The following is a 17,200-nucleotide window of genomic DNA, read 5'->3' as shown; positions in this document are numbered from 1 at the left end:
TCGGCTATTTAAATTTTGAAACATTTTCAAGGGAGATTCCTAAATCCACCCCCTCATCTAATGTCCCGATACCCCGAAAATTGAGTTATTAAAACTTCATTTTAATAAAATTTCTGGGGAGTTCGGAGTTTGTTCAAAAATTTCGGATGGCCCCTCCCAAAACAATCGGCTGGATCCGCCACTGTCTAGGAGCCTTCCCGGAAAATCAGGTAACCTGGTAAATCATCTTAATATAGCCTGTATTTTTTGTATTGTAATGAGTAATATATATGTACGAGAATTTGTATAAAAGTTTAAAAGTTTTCCTACTACAATTACTGCTAACTTGATTCCAGAAAAGTTCATCGGTTTCTGTTCGATGGCTCACGCATGTCGTGCGTTACTAGATCGAAGCGGCTACTTCATAATTTTAAACATTATTTCAAAATTATTCAAGAGGAAAGACGGACACTCTTCTTACCAAACCGTGGGGGTGAGGGAAAGCAAGCAGTGTGATAATTAAGCATAGATATTAGGGGATAGGATGGGGGAATCAAACTGCAATGAAGTGAGATCCGTTTGAAATTATAATCCAAACATGGAACGAATAAAAATTCTCATTCCGAAAATCTAAAAAATCTGCTTATTGTACCAATTTATGTCCCATTTCAAGCACAAAAAGCAGGCATTTTATCCATTTCCAACTTACATGACCTTTTTGAGGTTTGAGCATCTAATTTCATCACAGTCAACGGCGTAGCGTCGAGGGAGGGAACACGAGGGGGCACGTCCCCCCCAACTTGCTGAACATTTAACCTTTGTCCTTAGAAATATATAAAGAAATTAGTACAAAAATCAAGAAGAGTACCAATTTTTTCTAATTTGTAGTATGGCCTTAAAAATGCATTTAGACGATTTTTGATGTTAGGTTGGTTGTTACATTTTTTCTCTAATTACATTAAAGAGTAGAGAATTTGGGATTTCTCCCCCGAAAAATTTTCAAAATTGTAGTTCAAAAAGTTTTAGACGATCTTAAAAGATGTTTAGGGAAGAAAAGTACCGGGGGCCCACTCCCAGAAATCTTTCGAAAATAAACAATCTAAATTATGCAATTGTGGACCATGTTTGATATCGTCATGAGAACCGACGATTTTTTGAAATTGGTGATCCAGAAACCATTTTATTCGACTTTAAATAATGCGAGGGAGAGTTTTCGGAAGCTTTACCCCTGTAGTTAATCGAAATTCATTTAAGGCTATTTTAAATGATGTTGGCACTAGGGGGGGGGGGGACGCTCCCCCATAAAATATTCGAAGTTAGCTGTTAAAACGCGGTTTTAGATCATCTTTGGTAATGTTAGTGTGATTAGAGGTTTGAGGCCTGCCCAATTTTCCGATATTGAAATTCCAGAAACGCATTTTTAGATGACTTGCTGACCCTGTGAAGCATTTGCACTCAAAGGATGAATTTTTTGATTTCAATGCAACCACGAGATGCTATAGACTAAACCAACGCGTAGTTAAGCAGCAAAATAAATTAAAATTTACGCTTCTACTTTGTTAAAATATTTTAAAAGTTAAACTGCAATTAACATTGTTAAAATCAATGTTTTGTTTCCTGATTTTTACAAAAACAGAACTGCTGCTTAGAATTCTGCTATGAGTATAATTTTGCATATCAATGAAAACTTGGATACAAATTCTGCTGATGAAAAAAACCCACTAAAACGATATTTTTCGACCCAGATTTGAACCCAAGCATCCCCTTCCCTTATTATCACGCTGCTCTATCCGATCGAAATAATGTGTCTATGCTCTCGGCTGTGAAGTAATGTGCAATAAAAATGGAAAATAGTTTTTTTTTTGACAAAAAAAAAAGGCAATATTTAGACCTTGGATTCATTTTTCGTCATTAGCAGACACGGTAAGCTTTAACATGAGGTGTAAATCATGGAATTTGAAAAAGGAATAAATAAGATCTCATGTAACGACAGAAAAACAAGCTAAAGGAATCATATAAGATGTTCAATGATATTATCAGGGTATATTCGGGGATTCTTCCCAGAAATATTATCAGAATCTAAGCCATAAATGCGAAATTTCAGACAGTCATTGGTGATATTGCAGGTAGGAAAGGTTCGGGGACCTTCGGAATTTACTCGACGTCCTAAAAATGGAATTTAGACGATGTTTAAGGATGGGGCAGGGCTGTTTTTCAAGAGTTTGGGAGGGGGCGCACTCCTAGATGCATCTTGAAATCGAAGTCCTTACGCAATTCTAGACCATCTTTGATGGCGATTGAAGAAGACGTGGGGCTCGGAGACTTTTTCAAAGTCAAAGTTTCAAAACTGCTCTTCTAGGTTAGGTTTAATAGCGTGAGAAGGGATAGAGTTCGGGATCTCTCTCCCTCCTCTTTTTTTGGCCTTTTTTATTTGATTAAATTATTGATAAAAATGTTCGGAACAAAAAATTCCATCAGTTTTTCTTTTCCAAAATTATTTGACTGCTTTGGTTTTTTCATAATGAAATTTACATTTTACAGCCTTGTATATTTTTAATTGTTTGAAATAGTTTGCGGCCGTTTCAAGCGTTTGCGGCCCCCATCAAAATTTTTTTCAAGATTTAGAACTGATGTGGTTCTTTTCAGAGATACGTTTTCACTTTCTTTTGTTTTAAATGCTATGCTTCCTGAATATCTTTGTAAAATTCTTGTTTTTTTTATGTTTAAACACTTAGAACTACTGGTGTGACTAGTCATAATATTTTTTAAATCTCGCTTACTCTGTTTCAACTTTTTCTGTATTTAAAACGTATTTTGGAGGCACATATATTTTTCTCCACTTAACTGCGATTTCCATAAGATTTTTATTTAAAAAAAAGGCAAAAGAAAAAAAAAGATAGAAATGTAATAAAGTCAGTGGCTTCTATGAAGTTATGTTTATTTACCAATTTATTTTTTATTTGACTGAAGCTTGGTTAAAAAAATGTTCGAAACATCAGCGGCACTCAGTTAGGTAAATCATAATGCAGAACCTTGGATGTTCCTAAATAATATTTAAAGATTGCATTTGCTTTCAAAATTTCGCCGAAAAAGACCCCTTTTTCAAACACCTTTATTCTATTTGTTCACGAATTATTTCTATTCCATTTCTCAACCCATTAACCGCCGAAACTCGAAATCGTTATTTTTTTTGGATAAAAATCGTAAAAGTTATCATTCTGAACCTATATAATAGTAATATGCTTAAAAAAGAGCAAAAATGCACTTACTTTTACAAATATAAAGGGTGTTGCGTTGACGCAACGTCAGCGGAAAAGGAGTATTAATGCTAAGTAGTTTTATCAGAAATTCTTCAGTAGTTTCAATGCTTTTTATACACAGGGAATTTTTATAATCTTAGTTATGGTCCTTAAACTTGCCGAGCACTTTAGAAAAAATTGAAATTTATATAAAAAAAGCACATAAATGCATTTTAGAAATTTTAAATTTGTTTGCATACAAATTTGTTTGTTCTACAAGATGCGATAAAACATCGGAATCAAAAAAAAGATTAAAAATATCAACACTATAGTGTTGATATTTTTAATAGCTTTACCTTCTAGAGTGTGTCTTACAGCTTGAATGGGGACCTGTTCTTCATTTTTTGGTCGATACCTATCAATTGGTTCCTGTTTTGTCCATCGCCAATCTTCTGTTTTTCGTTTTTTAGTTTTTTTATTATGGGATTTGGAACAATTGAACTTTTTTTTTTACGTGGACTTCAACTTCGCCTGCAGTATCGCACGATAAAACTTCATTATCATTATTTAAAATGTTGTCATTGCCTTCTTCTTCATCACTAGCTTCTGTTATTTCTAGTGGTACAACAACAATATCTGTTTCTTCATTTTCATTATCATCATTACCTGAGTTTTGTTCGTAAATCTGTTCCAATACTTCTTCCAAAGTTAGATATCTTGTTCTGGGCATTTCGAAAGGCAGAGACGAAAAAAAAGCTTCAAAAGTTAAAACGCGCAGAATAAAAATGAAATATAGTTCTACCCTAAAGCAATTGAGACAGACAGTCAGTCCACCCCTTTTTCGCTGACGTTGCGTCAACGCAACGCCAGTTTTTACTTCCCCCTCCTCCCCAGCAGAAGCAGTTTCTTTGAGGAATGTCCTGAAAAGTGACCTTGACTAAAAGTATTTCATATCTAAACCAAAACTTTTTTTTATTTTTATTTTTTCTGACAGAAAATTGGATCACAAATTTAGTCAAAAAAAAAAAAAAAAAAAAACCATGTGGGAGAAACAATTTTTATCATATATAAAAAAAAATAAAGCAATTTTTTATTTAACCTATTTCTAATAATATTCTTAAATTCAAATTAGCAATCGATAAAAAAAATTAGATTTCTAGTGTAGTTTCTATGGATATTTATTATAACCGTTGCGTCAACGCAACACCAGTGGGTAATGGGTTAAAGTCGCTAAGGTTTCCTTTCTGTTTTTTTTTTTTTTTTTTTTTAATTTAAATCACGAAATTGGAAATTCCATTTTTGAAAATGGGGGGAGGGGGCAACACCTTTCTTCGTGAAGGTTTTTTTTTTTTTTTTTTTAAATTTAAATCACGAAATTGGAAATTCCATTTTTGAAAATGGGGGGGAGGGGGCAACACCTTTCTTGGTGAAGGTCCTGGTGCCCCTCAACCTCCCCCCCCCCAAAAAAAAATGTTTGGTCACGCTACGCTTCTGATCACAGTTGACATCTCCTAACGTAAAATTATGACCTGGCTGAAATATATGAGCATTTTAGGGTTTTTGCTCAAAAGTTTTGAAAATTTGATACCATACTTCTCACAGAAGATATTATTTGAATTGAAAAAAAAATATATCTGTAATTTGCTTTGAGATTGGAAATTTAGATAAGCACTGCATTTCACTCTGGGGGAAAAAATGCAAAACGAGGGACCCTTAGGTCCATCGCCCCCCCCCCCCCCCCCCCCCCAAGACCCCAAGAGTGAAGACAGGTGCAGCCTTTCAAATACATCGATTCTCACCCCTAGAACGCCCCATCCCACACACAAAAAAGTAGAATTAACTCTAAAAATAACCCTTTAAAAGGTGGTCTGTGCCACGAACTTTCCTTGTGTGCCCCTTTAAATTGTTTGGGAATCGAAAGTTGGGCATCAAAATTCATCATTCATGCTGCCATCTAGTGGTCGGCAAATAAAATAAATTCTTAAAGCATGAACTTCGAAAATACGAGAATTCGAAATATAAATAAAGAGGGGCACCCTGAGACCCTGATCCTAATGACAGGAGAGGTCACTGTGGCCTTCCAAAAAATTTACTCACACCAAAAATTTAGAGCATTGTACCACCGCAATTATTTTTTAAATCATCTTTAATGGTGCCTAATGTCTTTTTCTAATTAGATGTAATTATGTATGCATATCCGTTTATTTTTATTATAACTTTTTCATTTTTTTCCTTATCATTCGGCAAAATTTGGAAATCCGTTTGGCAAACTGATTTCGCAACAACTTTCAATTTTGCACCTGTTTACAAATGCTAAAAAAACAGCGATTAAAGAGGAAATATAAATTTATTTTATATAATAATTTTCAAGCGGAATCGCTCGAAAAGTAAAATTTGTTTAAAACAAATTAATGAGAAGTAATTCCGCAGCATATCGTTCAATGGTTTTGTTACATACCGAATTTGCAAAGTTCACTTTGGATTCTATGATAACTATGGAAAAATTATAAAAATAAGCGCACGAGCACTGAATTGAAATTTTCAATTTTTTGATGTATAGTAAAATTCCAATTTTACTGTACATCTATGTCATACTCAAATTAAAGGCTAGAAAAGCGACAAAGAAATTTGCAAGTTTCAATTCTAAACATAAAAAAGATTTTTGATGAATTGATAAAAATTGACGTTTCTAAAGATGTGCATTCTCTCCCCCCCCCCCCCCCCTTGTTTTGAAGAATTAAGAGTTCAAATACTAAAAGGGCCAAAGTATCTGTAATTTTAAGATTTTTTTTTTTTTTTTTTTTTGCCATTTTAAGATGCAAAATCAAAAAGAATGTGACTTCCAAATTGGCATCCATTAGGTTTGTTAAATATATATATATTTGATGTAATACGGAGTGTACTGTTGTAATTTTTGTGTGGAGAGGGTGGGAGGTAATAGAGCGTTATCCTTTCTTGAAATTAAGAAGAAAAATCTTATCAATATCGTCCGTGAAAGTATTGCTTTTTAGTCTTTTAGTACCTGTTCAGTGAAATCTACTTACAAAATTTTTAAATTGCCTCTTTGTAACAGGTTTGCTGCGCCAAAGATGTAAAATAATATGAATAATTGAAAAAAAAAGACGTAGTAATGCATAAATTTGTATGTTTGTATGAGCGTACATTTTTATTTGTTTATTTATATATATTTTTTTAAATGTTATTCATCATTGAAAAAACATTAACTTTTCTCGTCACTATTTCTAAAGTAAAAATATTTACTGTTGTTGTTGTTATTACTTATGCCACTCGGGAACCCGGGCCCGAGTAGCAGTGCTACTCGATTTTAAGGCAGAGGGGTATGGCTTCCGTTTTAATCGAGTGCCTATTTCGAGGTGGAAGTCCGATTTGGCTCAGACAACACGATAGATGGCAGCACCATATACGGACAGTTCGATAATTTAGAACCAGACAAGAAGTCGAATAACAATCTGGCCTAGCACCCCCAGAGGTATCGTTTCACTTGCAGGACATTGTGAGAGCATACTTCACGAGCATATTTAACGTCCCCCAGTCACCCTTAGTGAAGACGGTGGATCTTCGACAGGCTAGGATTGAACCAGGGACCCTCCGGTCACAAGTCTAATGCCTTACCAATCAGGCCACTACGAAAAAATATTTACTAAGCCGATCTTTTTAATTTTTTTTTTTTTGGTATTAATCTGAAATAATGACAATTCTGTAATAGTCCAAAAGACAAACAGAATGAGGTATTTAAGTGACACACTTTTTCTTTAACACAGTGAAACCCAGAAAGCATTTTCAAAGTAAATACAACACGAACAGCCATACTCACCAGTCAGTTGAACCTCAGTCATGCACCCGAACCGCCGAACTCCTTATTAGTTAAAGGACCCTTTGACTGATATTTTAGATGTTTGACTAGGTTCAACCTCGGTTCAACTCGGTTATCGAGTATAGCTGTTTTCTTTTTTCTTTTCTTCCTTTTTTCTCCTTGACCATACTGATCATTGATGGATTTTATAATATTTTGCTTTTCTAGTGAAATGTTTTTGTTGATTTATAGATTGTTGGAAAAGCACAAAAATAATGATCGTTTCAACATCAACTGTCGAGATGCTGTCGGACGAACTGCTCTGGTGGTTGCAATTGAAAATGAAAATATGGAACTCATCGAGTTGCTTTTAGACAATGGCATAGAGCAAGGAGATGCCCTTCTTCATGCAATCAGTGAAGAATATGTTGAGGCAGTTGAAGTATTGCTACAGCACGAAGAAAAAACTTATGTGCCAGGAAAACCATACGTAAGTACTTACAGCATAGATCATCATAGATATTTTTTTTTTCTAAATCAGGGCTACCCACGAGATTGCGTCAATTGTCGACGAGAGACGTGACGTTAAAGTCGATGAGAGAAAGACCACGAAATTACGTCACTGACGTAGATTGCACCACTGAATTTGGGAAGGGTAATTTGAGAGAGTTTTCGATCTCATCTTGGAGGTTCTTATTCTGGAGGATGCTCCGTAGTATTTGAGGGGGTGCTTCATCTCACTAGGGGGATGGGCACACCTGTTTTAATTGTAGGTTATGTTTTTCTTTTACTCTCCATAAACTACACACTTTTCTTTATCACTAGAATTACAGGAGGGGCCATTTTGAACGCAAGCCAATTTTTTTTGCTAACTGCTCTTCGATATATACGTAAAATGTTTAACCCTTCCTTGACTTTTCCTAAGTCATCGTGCTGTGTAACAATATAAAGTTTTCATTTTTTTTTAACCCGAACTATAGAGTTAAATTTAGAAGCGCGGGAGATGTCATTTTGACCATTTGAAATTATAAAATCAACATCAATAATCCAAATACTCCTACTGACGCTGAAACAGAGCAGAAAGTCAAAAATGCTTCTTGGAACATATCATTGCAAGAATTAGAAGCATTCATAATGTTTTTCGTTCATAAAAGGGTGCATTAGTTACAAATTTCTGAAATGCAACCGAAACAGAGGTTGTTATTTTAAGGGGATTTTAAACACTTTTTAAATACTTCATTATGCATAATTAAAATGAAAATATCCTTTAAATAAAATGTATTTAATATAAATATATTTATTTTTAACCAATTTTTACAAATCTTTACCACTATTTAGGGAACTATGCAGCTTTCTTCTCAGAGAGTCAAAATGACCCACGCCGTATCTCTAGGTATACGAAGAGCGCTGTAATTCTAGTGTTAAATCATTGTTGTTCATTTATACATACGTGAGCCTATTGAGGCAGTGAAAAGGAGATGATATAAATGGACTTTTTAAATTTTAGGTAAAACGAGTTTAAAGTTCAATCTCTTAATTAGCTTTCTTTAAATGTTTTTTGAAATCATGCTGTAATAGTAGCATATGTCAGGGATAATAGGACCATCTCCTTCCAGAAAAGTTTTTCCAACCATCTGTAGGTAGTAATTATCTCCAAATCTATAATTTTCAACCATACACTTTTTGCTTCTAGGTGCTTCAACTGATGCCTGTTGTGTGTAACTTAATATTTCTCGTAACTTATTAAAACGATGAAGTAACCGATTAATATTTGTGGTTCAATTATTTGAAGCCTAAGCGATAACAAGATGTTAGTCCAGAAGTAAACAAGCCTGCTTTGCCGTTAGTCAATATCGATTTTCTACCATCATCATTGTCTCTCTCATTCTTAGGTTCCAAACTGTTACAAATATACAGAGTTAGCATAAAAGAATATACTGGTTTTAAAAATTTATGTTTCATAAACTATTGCACTTAGCACTACACTATATGTGATCCATAAAATAAAGAAAAACTGTGAAAGTTTTTTTTTTCACTCACAAATGTTCGATGTGTGCGCCTTTTCGTAACGCGACACTTATCTATAACATACATTTTGGAGTATTTCACTGTCAATTTTTCGTAATGCTACACACATGCAATCTTTCAGTTCTTGCAATGTTGTAGACAATGGTTGTGTATAAACACTGTCTTTGACTCATGAAAAAAATCATATGGGGTTGGGTTTGGGGTTTTGGCTGGCTAACGCATAAAGGGGAAATCATCATCACCTGCACGTCCAATCCAGCGTTGCGGAACGTCAGTAGTCCAGCGAAGTGGGAGGGGGTGAGGGTCCCCCCTCCCCAGAGGTTTTGGTATTAACATTGTTGCCAGTCCTAATATAGTAGTTAATACACGTGTAAGGACTGCCGTAACCAAAAAAAAAACCCTTCTTTTATGCTAAACCTGTATATATTTTTGACAATTATAATCCTGGACCACCAATATTAACTCTGGAAAGGAAATGCCTCTTTTTCTTAAATCTAAATGGTAAAATACAATTAAGCTTATAAAAGACAGGAAATCATTTTCTCAAACTGTTATGCGGAATGTTTTAAGACATTCCAGCTACTAACGAGATTTTTAGTAGGAATATTTTTCATTGAAACTTTTTTCTTCAATATGTAAGTGCAAACGTAGAAAAGCAAGTTGTAGAATTGAATTGCAAAAAATATCTTCGTATCCATCTAAAAGTGACAATCTTGAATAGTTGAAAAATATAACATCACCAAGCCTTGAAATGTAATTAAAAATGCACGCACTCACAAGTAAATAATTATTTAAACCAAAAGCAAAATTGTTCATAGCAGGGCCGTATCCAGAGGGGGGGCCTGACGGGCCCGCCCCCCCCCCCCGAAACCCGAAATGTTTTGCACCGTAAAACAGAATTTTTTTTTTTTTTAATTCCTAATGTCAGAAAAGGAAAATAACAATGTTTTTTTTTTAATTCTTAATTTTGCTACTATTTAAAATTTATAATAATTTGAAGAAATACAGAAAAAGCAGTTCTAGTTCTCATTAGCTGCAAGGCACACTTGAAATTTAGACCTTTAATTAGGACTTCCTGCTCTCTTTCCCAATTCAATTCAGGGCAGTCCAGGGTTAAGGCAGGCCATTTGTCAATTCGGTAGATTTTTCAAGTCTACCAAACTGACTTCTGTGCACTTCCTCCTCCAGGGGCGTGCACAGAAATTTTGGGGCTGTCACAAATGCTTTTTTTTGGGGGGGGGGGGGTCCCTCCATATTGCTTACCCATATTTTCAACTCTAAGTTTAAAAATATTGGGCCCCATTTAAGTTCGAGCCCGGGCCAACAGGTGTCCCTTCCCCCCTTCTGTGCACGACCCTGCCCTCCTCCCCCTAAAACTCTTATAAAACTTACACTGTACTGATTTCGAGCCAGGGACTCCCCAAAGGCTGGGCCCCTAGTTTCCGATTAGGCGAGTATCTTGTTACCAAGATGTGACAAATTCAGCTCCTTGATACATCCTGAGTAAAAAATGCAAAAATCAAGATTCTCGCGTTTTTGTAGCATAACTTTCAAGATCATTTTTGTGACTGATATGTTTCTTGTCTTGCATTTATTTAATGCCTAATTCAGTATCATGGAAGTTCTGTTGTTATTGTTTGTTTGTTTTTTCTTACTTCTACTGCATACTGTTAATATCTTTAGTATGAGAAAAAAAAATAGCACTTACTCTACTCTCTTTCATTTTCTGCACTACTTGTGATTGAAAAAAAAAAAAGTTTGTTTCGAGAAATATTTCGTTGCATTTATTTTTAACTTAAAACGGGTGTGTCTTACAAAGTTATAATCATTTTGTAAGACTGCAACAATCAACTTCCGAAAAGTGTAAATAAAGAGCTTCAGATAATTTCAACTGTTCGAGAGTCTTTGAAAATTAATTATTTAAGTTTTTGAAATTCCTTGAAAAGTTCTTCAATTTTGTATCTTATCAAGAAAATAAAGTATGAATTGTCCAAATGGCCAGAATATTACTCTTCCGTTCTTATTTTCTGAATGTCTACACCATTTCTTTTAAACTATTTTGTACAATTTTCATACTGTAGGGCATTTAATGAAAAAAAAATGGGGTAGGGGGAGTGATCAAAAACAAACTTCACTAAAAGCCGATATGAGCAGATGACGAAGTGCTTTTCTTTTTTCCTCTCTCGTTTTTCCTCTCTGTCCATTAAGTTCCATGATTTGTCGAGCAAGCAGTTTTTATTTTGTTTGATCTTGATTTGCAAAAGAATGTATAACTTTTAAAAGACTTTGTTTGCCTATTTTTTTTCATAATTTTGTATTCACAATTACCTAATATAAGGCCTCAAAATACAGCTTTTTTTTCGAAAATTTTTCGAGGGAAAACCCCCGACCCCCTGAAATTATGGATGTTCTGCATCCGACTTAAAGGGACAGGGACACTCTCTTGTTATCCTTACCACTACAAGGTGAGTAAGAAAAATAATAAGAAATTAAAATAACAACAGTCCAAACAGTGGAATCATTAAAAATCGAAACAAAAAGTCTTCTATGTTAACATTTAAATGCGTTTGGTGTGTCTGTATATACTATATGTGTGTGTGTGTGTGTTAGGGCAAAGTGCTAATCCGGGCCCCTCCCGAAAAAAAATTCTGGATACGGCCTTGGTTCATAGGAGTTTTTTTAACGTGGAAAATTCTTGGAATTTTGCTTAATGAATCAAACCGTTACCTTTGTCAACATCTACGTTTGTACGGCACGACGCTTCAATTACGTAAGCTACATTTGTGCGAGATTTTTGGCAAGAAATATCTTTAAATTTAGAATATTTAACTAATAATTAGTCCCTTTTTCTTCACATTTTTGAGATGCGCCAATTTTGTTACCAGTTTGTTATCATTAATTACAGCCTACCTTTCTTAATCAGTCTCTTTTTACTAGAGATATGTTTAAAACTGACCCTGATTCTTTAAAGCAACCTTTGTCCCACAACATGTACTATTTCCACAGACTAAATAATATCATTTTCTTTTCCATACAGAGCTGGGAAAATGTAGACGACATGGCTGCATTCACTAAAGATATAACACCTTTAATATTAGCTGCTCATCGAGATAACTATGAGATCATCAAACTTCTACTAGACAGGGGTGCTTCCCTTCCTATGCCGCACGACGTTCGTTGTGGATGTGATGAGTGCGTTTTAGCAACAAAAGATGACTGTCTTCGCCACTCTAGATCACGCATAAATGCATATAGAGCTCTATCATCTCCATCGTTAATTTGTTTGTCTTCTACGGATCCAATACAAACCGCTTTCCATCTGAGCAGAGAGTTAGCTAGACTATCGAAGATTGAGAATGAGTTTAAGACTGATTATTCAGTAAGTATCTTACATATTAAAAAGCGAGTGTATCAATCTATGTATGCATCTATCTATCTATGTCACTCTAACTTCTTCCGAAAGTCTGAGAATTGACGATCGAACCTGGTATTGATAGATTCGTAATTTTTCCGGCTACGTGTTTCGATAGGTTGCATCATTGTACGAATTTAATTAACGGAGGTATTAATAAAAAAATATTACTTATGTTAATTATTTATGTTAAAGTATTACATACATGTTTTTGGTGCATTAAAAAATTTTTGTGGTTTTATTTTCCCAATTAAAAGCAAGGTAAAGAAAAACGAACACGTCGCGAATACGTTTCTTATATTCAAGAAAAGGCTACTATATAAGGAGGCCACTATACTGACTTATCCGACATTTTGGCTCCACAAGTGCAGAGACACAAAATTAGTTTTTATAAAAAAGCCTCGTTGCAGAAAACTGGTGCCCAAGCTTTAGTTGAGTTGCCTGATTGATGTTTAATCATTTTGTACTGTTAATGAAAAATATTTAATTAATACAAGTTAAAAAACAAATTATGTGGGTAAATGACGTTCATTACAGTAAACATTTCCCGAAACATTTTTTATGAATTTGTGAATTGAGTTATTTTTCTAGATCGACCTTAAGTGACATTTTACTCCACTGAACATCAATTGTTTTACGACATAGCAACCAGCAAATGTTATAACGTATTTATAAATCCTAGAAACAGGGCTGGATTTAAAGCTGTCTTGGAACCAAGATGTCGGATAAGTCGGCCTCTCCTCTTATAGGGGTTGTACTCCAAGAGATAGTCCAATTTCGTAAATTTGGCTACGTGTTGCTCTCCTTAACGTGATTGGTTGCAATATTATTGGCGCGATCATTATAGCGCATGCAGAATTTTCTCCATGGAAGAGGAGTGATGGCCCATAACTGAGACTTCTATATTCACAAGATTGCTTGATTATATCTATACGAAAAGTTTTTCCATGTCGTACAATCAATTCAATATAGTTGATAGGTGCTGCAATATGTGTCCTTAGTAATTAATATTACTGTAATGAACGTTTTGTTTCTGACAACAATTAATTTTTATCCCATTCAATGGCACGAAACCAGAAAAATCGGTTGGCATGAAATCATATTGCGGTTCGGATAATATATTTTGCATTTTTAAGCAGTTTGTTTTCACTTCGATAAGAAACCAAGTCACTAAAAAAACCACTCTCAATTCACATTTGACAAACTCATTCCGATTTTTACAGTAGTAGCGTTTACGTTTTGTCTTTTTTTTTTTCGTGAGCCCAAATAAAATAAAGAATTTTAGCTAATTTTGCCAGGTAACTAACTCTATTTCGTAGCTTGAGGAATCAAAACTAAAGAGTCATTGTCAAATTTGATCAATCCCACTCTTACCCAAGATTTAATTCAGAAACTGGTGCATCGAAGACTGAACATTATTATGGAGTCAGTAAAGCTTGTGTTGAACTAAATCCTCTAGAAACATGAGTAGTTGATTAAGACACCAGGAACAAATTTTAACAATAAATCGAATGAATGAAATTCGCCAATAACAATTAATGGTGGTGCGTTTTACTTTGTCTCTTATTTTCGTTTGCACCTTTTGGTGTAAAATTATTTTATCAATATATCGTCGCCTCAGAGCAACAGTAAGACATCTAATCCCAGGAATAATACTAAGATATCCTACTGTTGCTCTGAGTCGACGATATATATTGTCTATTACATATTGCACCCCGACGACAGAAATGAGACGACTGAAAAATTTGAAAAGTAAATTAATTATTGATATTTGATGCTTAAATTTTATGCGCTTTCTTTCCACAAAACTTATGGAGTTATTTTACATAGCTAATGCATGGTTGTGTATAAAGAGTATATTCAATCGTGATATATTTAAATTTCATAATTTAGGAAAGAAAGTTTTTCAAATTTCAAGAGCACACTAATTGTTTAGAATACAAGAACCAACCAGAAAGCATGAGATCATAAATATTTGTTTGTAGTGTTTGAGATTAGATCGGCTAAAAGTAGTATTGCGTAAAAACTTTGTTTTCTCTGAGAAGCTGTTTTTTTTTTTTTTTTCATTTATTTTTATTTTGAGTTGTTTCCCTTCTGTTGCCGTGGTGCGATATGTCTACAAAATACTATTATTTGAAGTTTTTTTTAAAGCAATATTTTACAATTCATTTTATACAAATAGCATTAGCGTAGCCAGAATTACCTTCTGGAGTTTTACTTTCTTGATCAAAATAATTCGTACATGTGTATAAACTTCTGTATTAGGATTGGCAATAATATTAAGTCCTCTTTGGGGTGCTTTCAGCCGCAATCCCCCCTCCTCCCCCTTCGCTGCGCCACTGACAAATAGCAATATTTATCATTGTTTGTAAACATTTGGAGTAATATACTGAAAGATATTCTCCCTTTAATTTTGGTGCAATTAATAATCATTTTTAAGTATTAAATTGAAGTCCAACAAAAGATGAGTTTGCAGAATAGCGTGAATTTTAAAAATAAAATAAAAGTATGAATGTTTCAAATTCGTGGCCTTAAAATCTTAACTTTCTATTGCATGCTCTGAACTGCAGCGCAATTTCAAAAGCTTGCGATGCGTTTCATCTCTTGTATTGATTTTGAAGTTCGCTTTGTTTCACAGTTGAACTTATTTCGCATCATTTGATTTAGGTCATTCATTATCTTCATTAGAACCAGAAATTTACATTCTAGATTGAATTCGTAGTCAGAATTTCGTTTTGTTTGACAGCAACTTGAGTAACTTCGCGTGCAAAATATATCATTTAAAGTGCGCAGCCTTTTTAAGGGAAAAAAATAATAATAATAATAAACGCGTAATTGGGAACGGTCTTGTAATTAAAAAACAGCGTGTTGCATTTGCTCAATCATCATAAATCAAGACACGATAATTTTCCTTCATTAGTTCCCGAAAATAGATTGGAACTGGTAATCATTAGGACTGAAGATTGAAACGAAATATACAGTAAAATCATAATTTTTTTCGAAAAGTAGGATTCGGTTTTTTAATGATGCGACGGAATAGTGATTTGACCGACACCAGCATGTATCTAATGTGAGTTATTTGCGAGGAATTTTTAATCTATTTTTTAGTCGAGGGATATTGTTAAAATTTTACTATCGATCGCAGAACTGCTTAATGTTATATAATAAAGCAATTAACTGGTGTTTCAGAACTTGTTAGGCTAAGTAAAACTATACATATAACGGAGTATGGTTTGTCTGTGTATTCCTTATACAAATCCACGGTTTACGTCTTTTTGAATCTTTGCCAAATTTAGCGCAGATCTCTTTTGATGCTCAGGAATTCCCAATGGCGGGGGGAGGGGCTTTTACAAATCAACAATTCACGTCAGATCTTTGCCAAATTTGTCACAGAGGTCCTTTGATGCTGAGGTAACTGTATGGGGGGGGGGGGGTCATATAAATCACAAGTTTTCCTTTTATTTAAGCCGGACAGTGTAACATGCGTCGCTTGACACAACTTTTATTTTCGAGGTAGACCGTGCAACGCCAGACAACGCAGCTTGTAAATGAATAAAACAAACGGTCAAATTGGTCGAATGCAATTGCAGAGAATCAACTCGTCATGGAATTTTTCCGTCAGGACATGAAAATAGTAAAGTTGTGTTATTTCGTGATTGTTGAACATGCTGTCATGAGTCAAATGTCTTATTCATTTTCGTGGTTATCAGTCAAATTTTAAAGTTAATTGGAAAAAGAAAAAACTCAGAAATGATGTTCTCCTCTCATCTTTTTTCATTATAAAATATTAAAATAAAAAGGTTTGGAAAGGGAGAAAATATGAGGATTCATATTGTAACTTACAAATACGAACGCTTGACAAGGTAAGAATTTTTACCTATTGGAAAAAGTTTGGCTTAATTTTGAGGATAAGACATAACAGGAAAAAATTTAGTAGTCATTTCAATGCTTTTATTTTTTTTTAATGTTCCTTTTTTTTCTAATTCTGTAAATGTTCAGATGCATTATTACCATGATACAAAAGAAAAGCATTTGACTTTATTAATTTACTAGCGGCCCGTCCCGACCTTGTTCGAATTTAAAAAAAAAGTCTATCTTTAAAAAAATATTATGCTGTAACTATTTAATTTAAAGTTTAATAGTAAGCGATATTTTTTGTTTGGTTTTTATGAGATTTGAAACAAATTTATATACCCCATTTCCTGATCAAGAGAAACCAACATATAGTTCCTGCGGAACAATACAATCTTCCCGCATGCACCGCTGTACTATGTATCGTCAAGTTGTACGTTTGAACTTCAGATTTGATGATGGTTATGGCATGAGAAATTTTCATTCGAAATTGTAATCACTTAAATTGGAAAAGGAAATATGAAGGGGCCATGGGGATGCAAGGAATATGAGCCAACTGATCTACTGATGCTGCAGCAAGAACAATACTATAAATCATATCATTCCTTAAGGAATATAATTAGGGTCCGATTATATTGCATAGATTAGGAAAATTAAAGTTGCACAATAAAATTATTGGGATATCACCTTTAAATTTAAAAGCATGAAGAGAAATTTGGAGGAATTAAGGGAATTAAGAAATTAATGTGGATGATGCACAGCATTGTTGGCAAAAACTATTGCCTTCTCGCACATCCACGTGTAATTTGTTTGACGAAGAGTCTTGGTTTTAGGATAAACATTGAGGATAAAATCATTTAGACAGAATTTTCTAAT

The 17,200-nt window shown here is 34.2% G+C and overlaps 1 protein-coding gene across 1 annotated transcript in view; it reads left to right on the top strand.

Moving 5' to 3' along the window:
* Positions 1-17,200, top strand: part of LOC129231059 (transient receptor potential protein-like) — a 103,578-nt gene that overhangs the window by 16,559 nt on the left and 69,819 nt on the right. Inside the window, exons 3-4 of the mRNA XM_054865307.1 lie at positions 7,285-7,522; positions 12,098-12,439. Of these exons, the coding sequence (XP_054721282.1) occupies positions 7,285-7,522; positions 12,098-12,439 (580 nt within the window). The remainder of the gene's footprint in view (positions 1-7,284; positions 7,523-12,097; positions 12,440-17,200) is intronic.

The sequence above is a fragment of the Uloborus diversus genome, chromosome 10 (assembly GCF_026930045.1).
Source record: "Uloborus diversus isolate 005 chromosome 10, Udiv.v.3.1, whole genome shotgun sequence".
Taxonomy (NCBI): domain Eukaryota; kingdom Metazoa; phylum Arthropoda; class Arachnida; order Araneae; family Uloboridae; genus Uloborus; species Uloborus diversus.
Note: the sequence above shows the minus strand (reverse complement) of the source record. Positions and strands in the feature narration are given on the sequence as shown.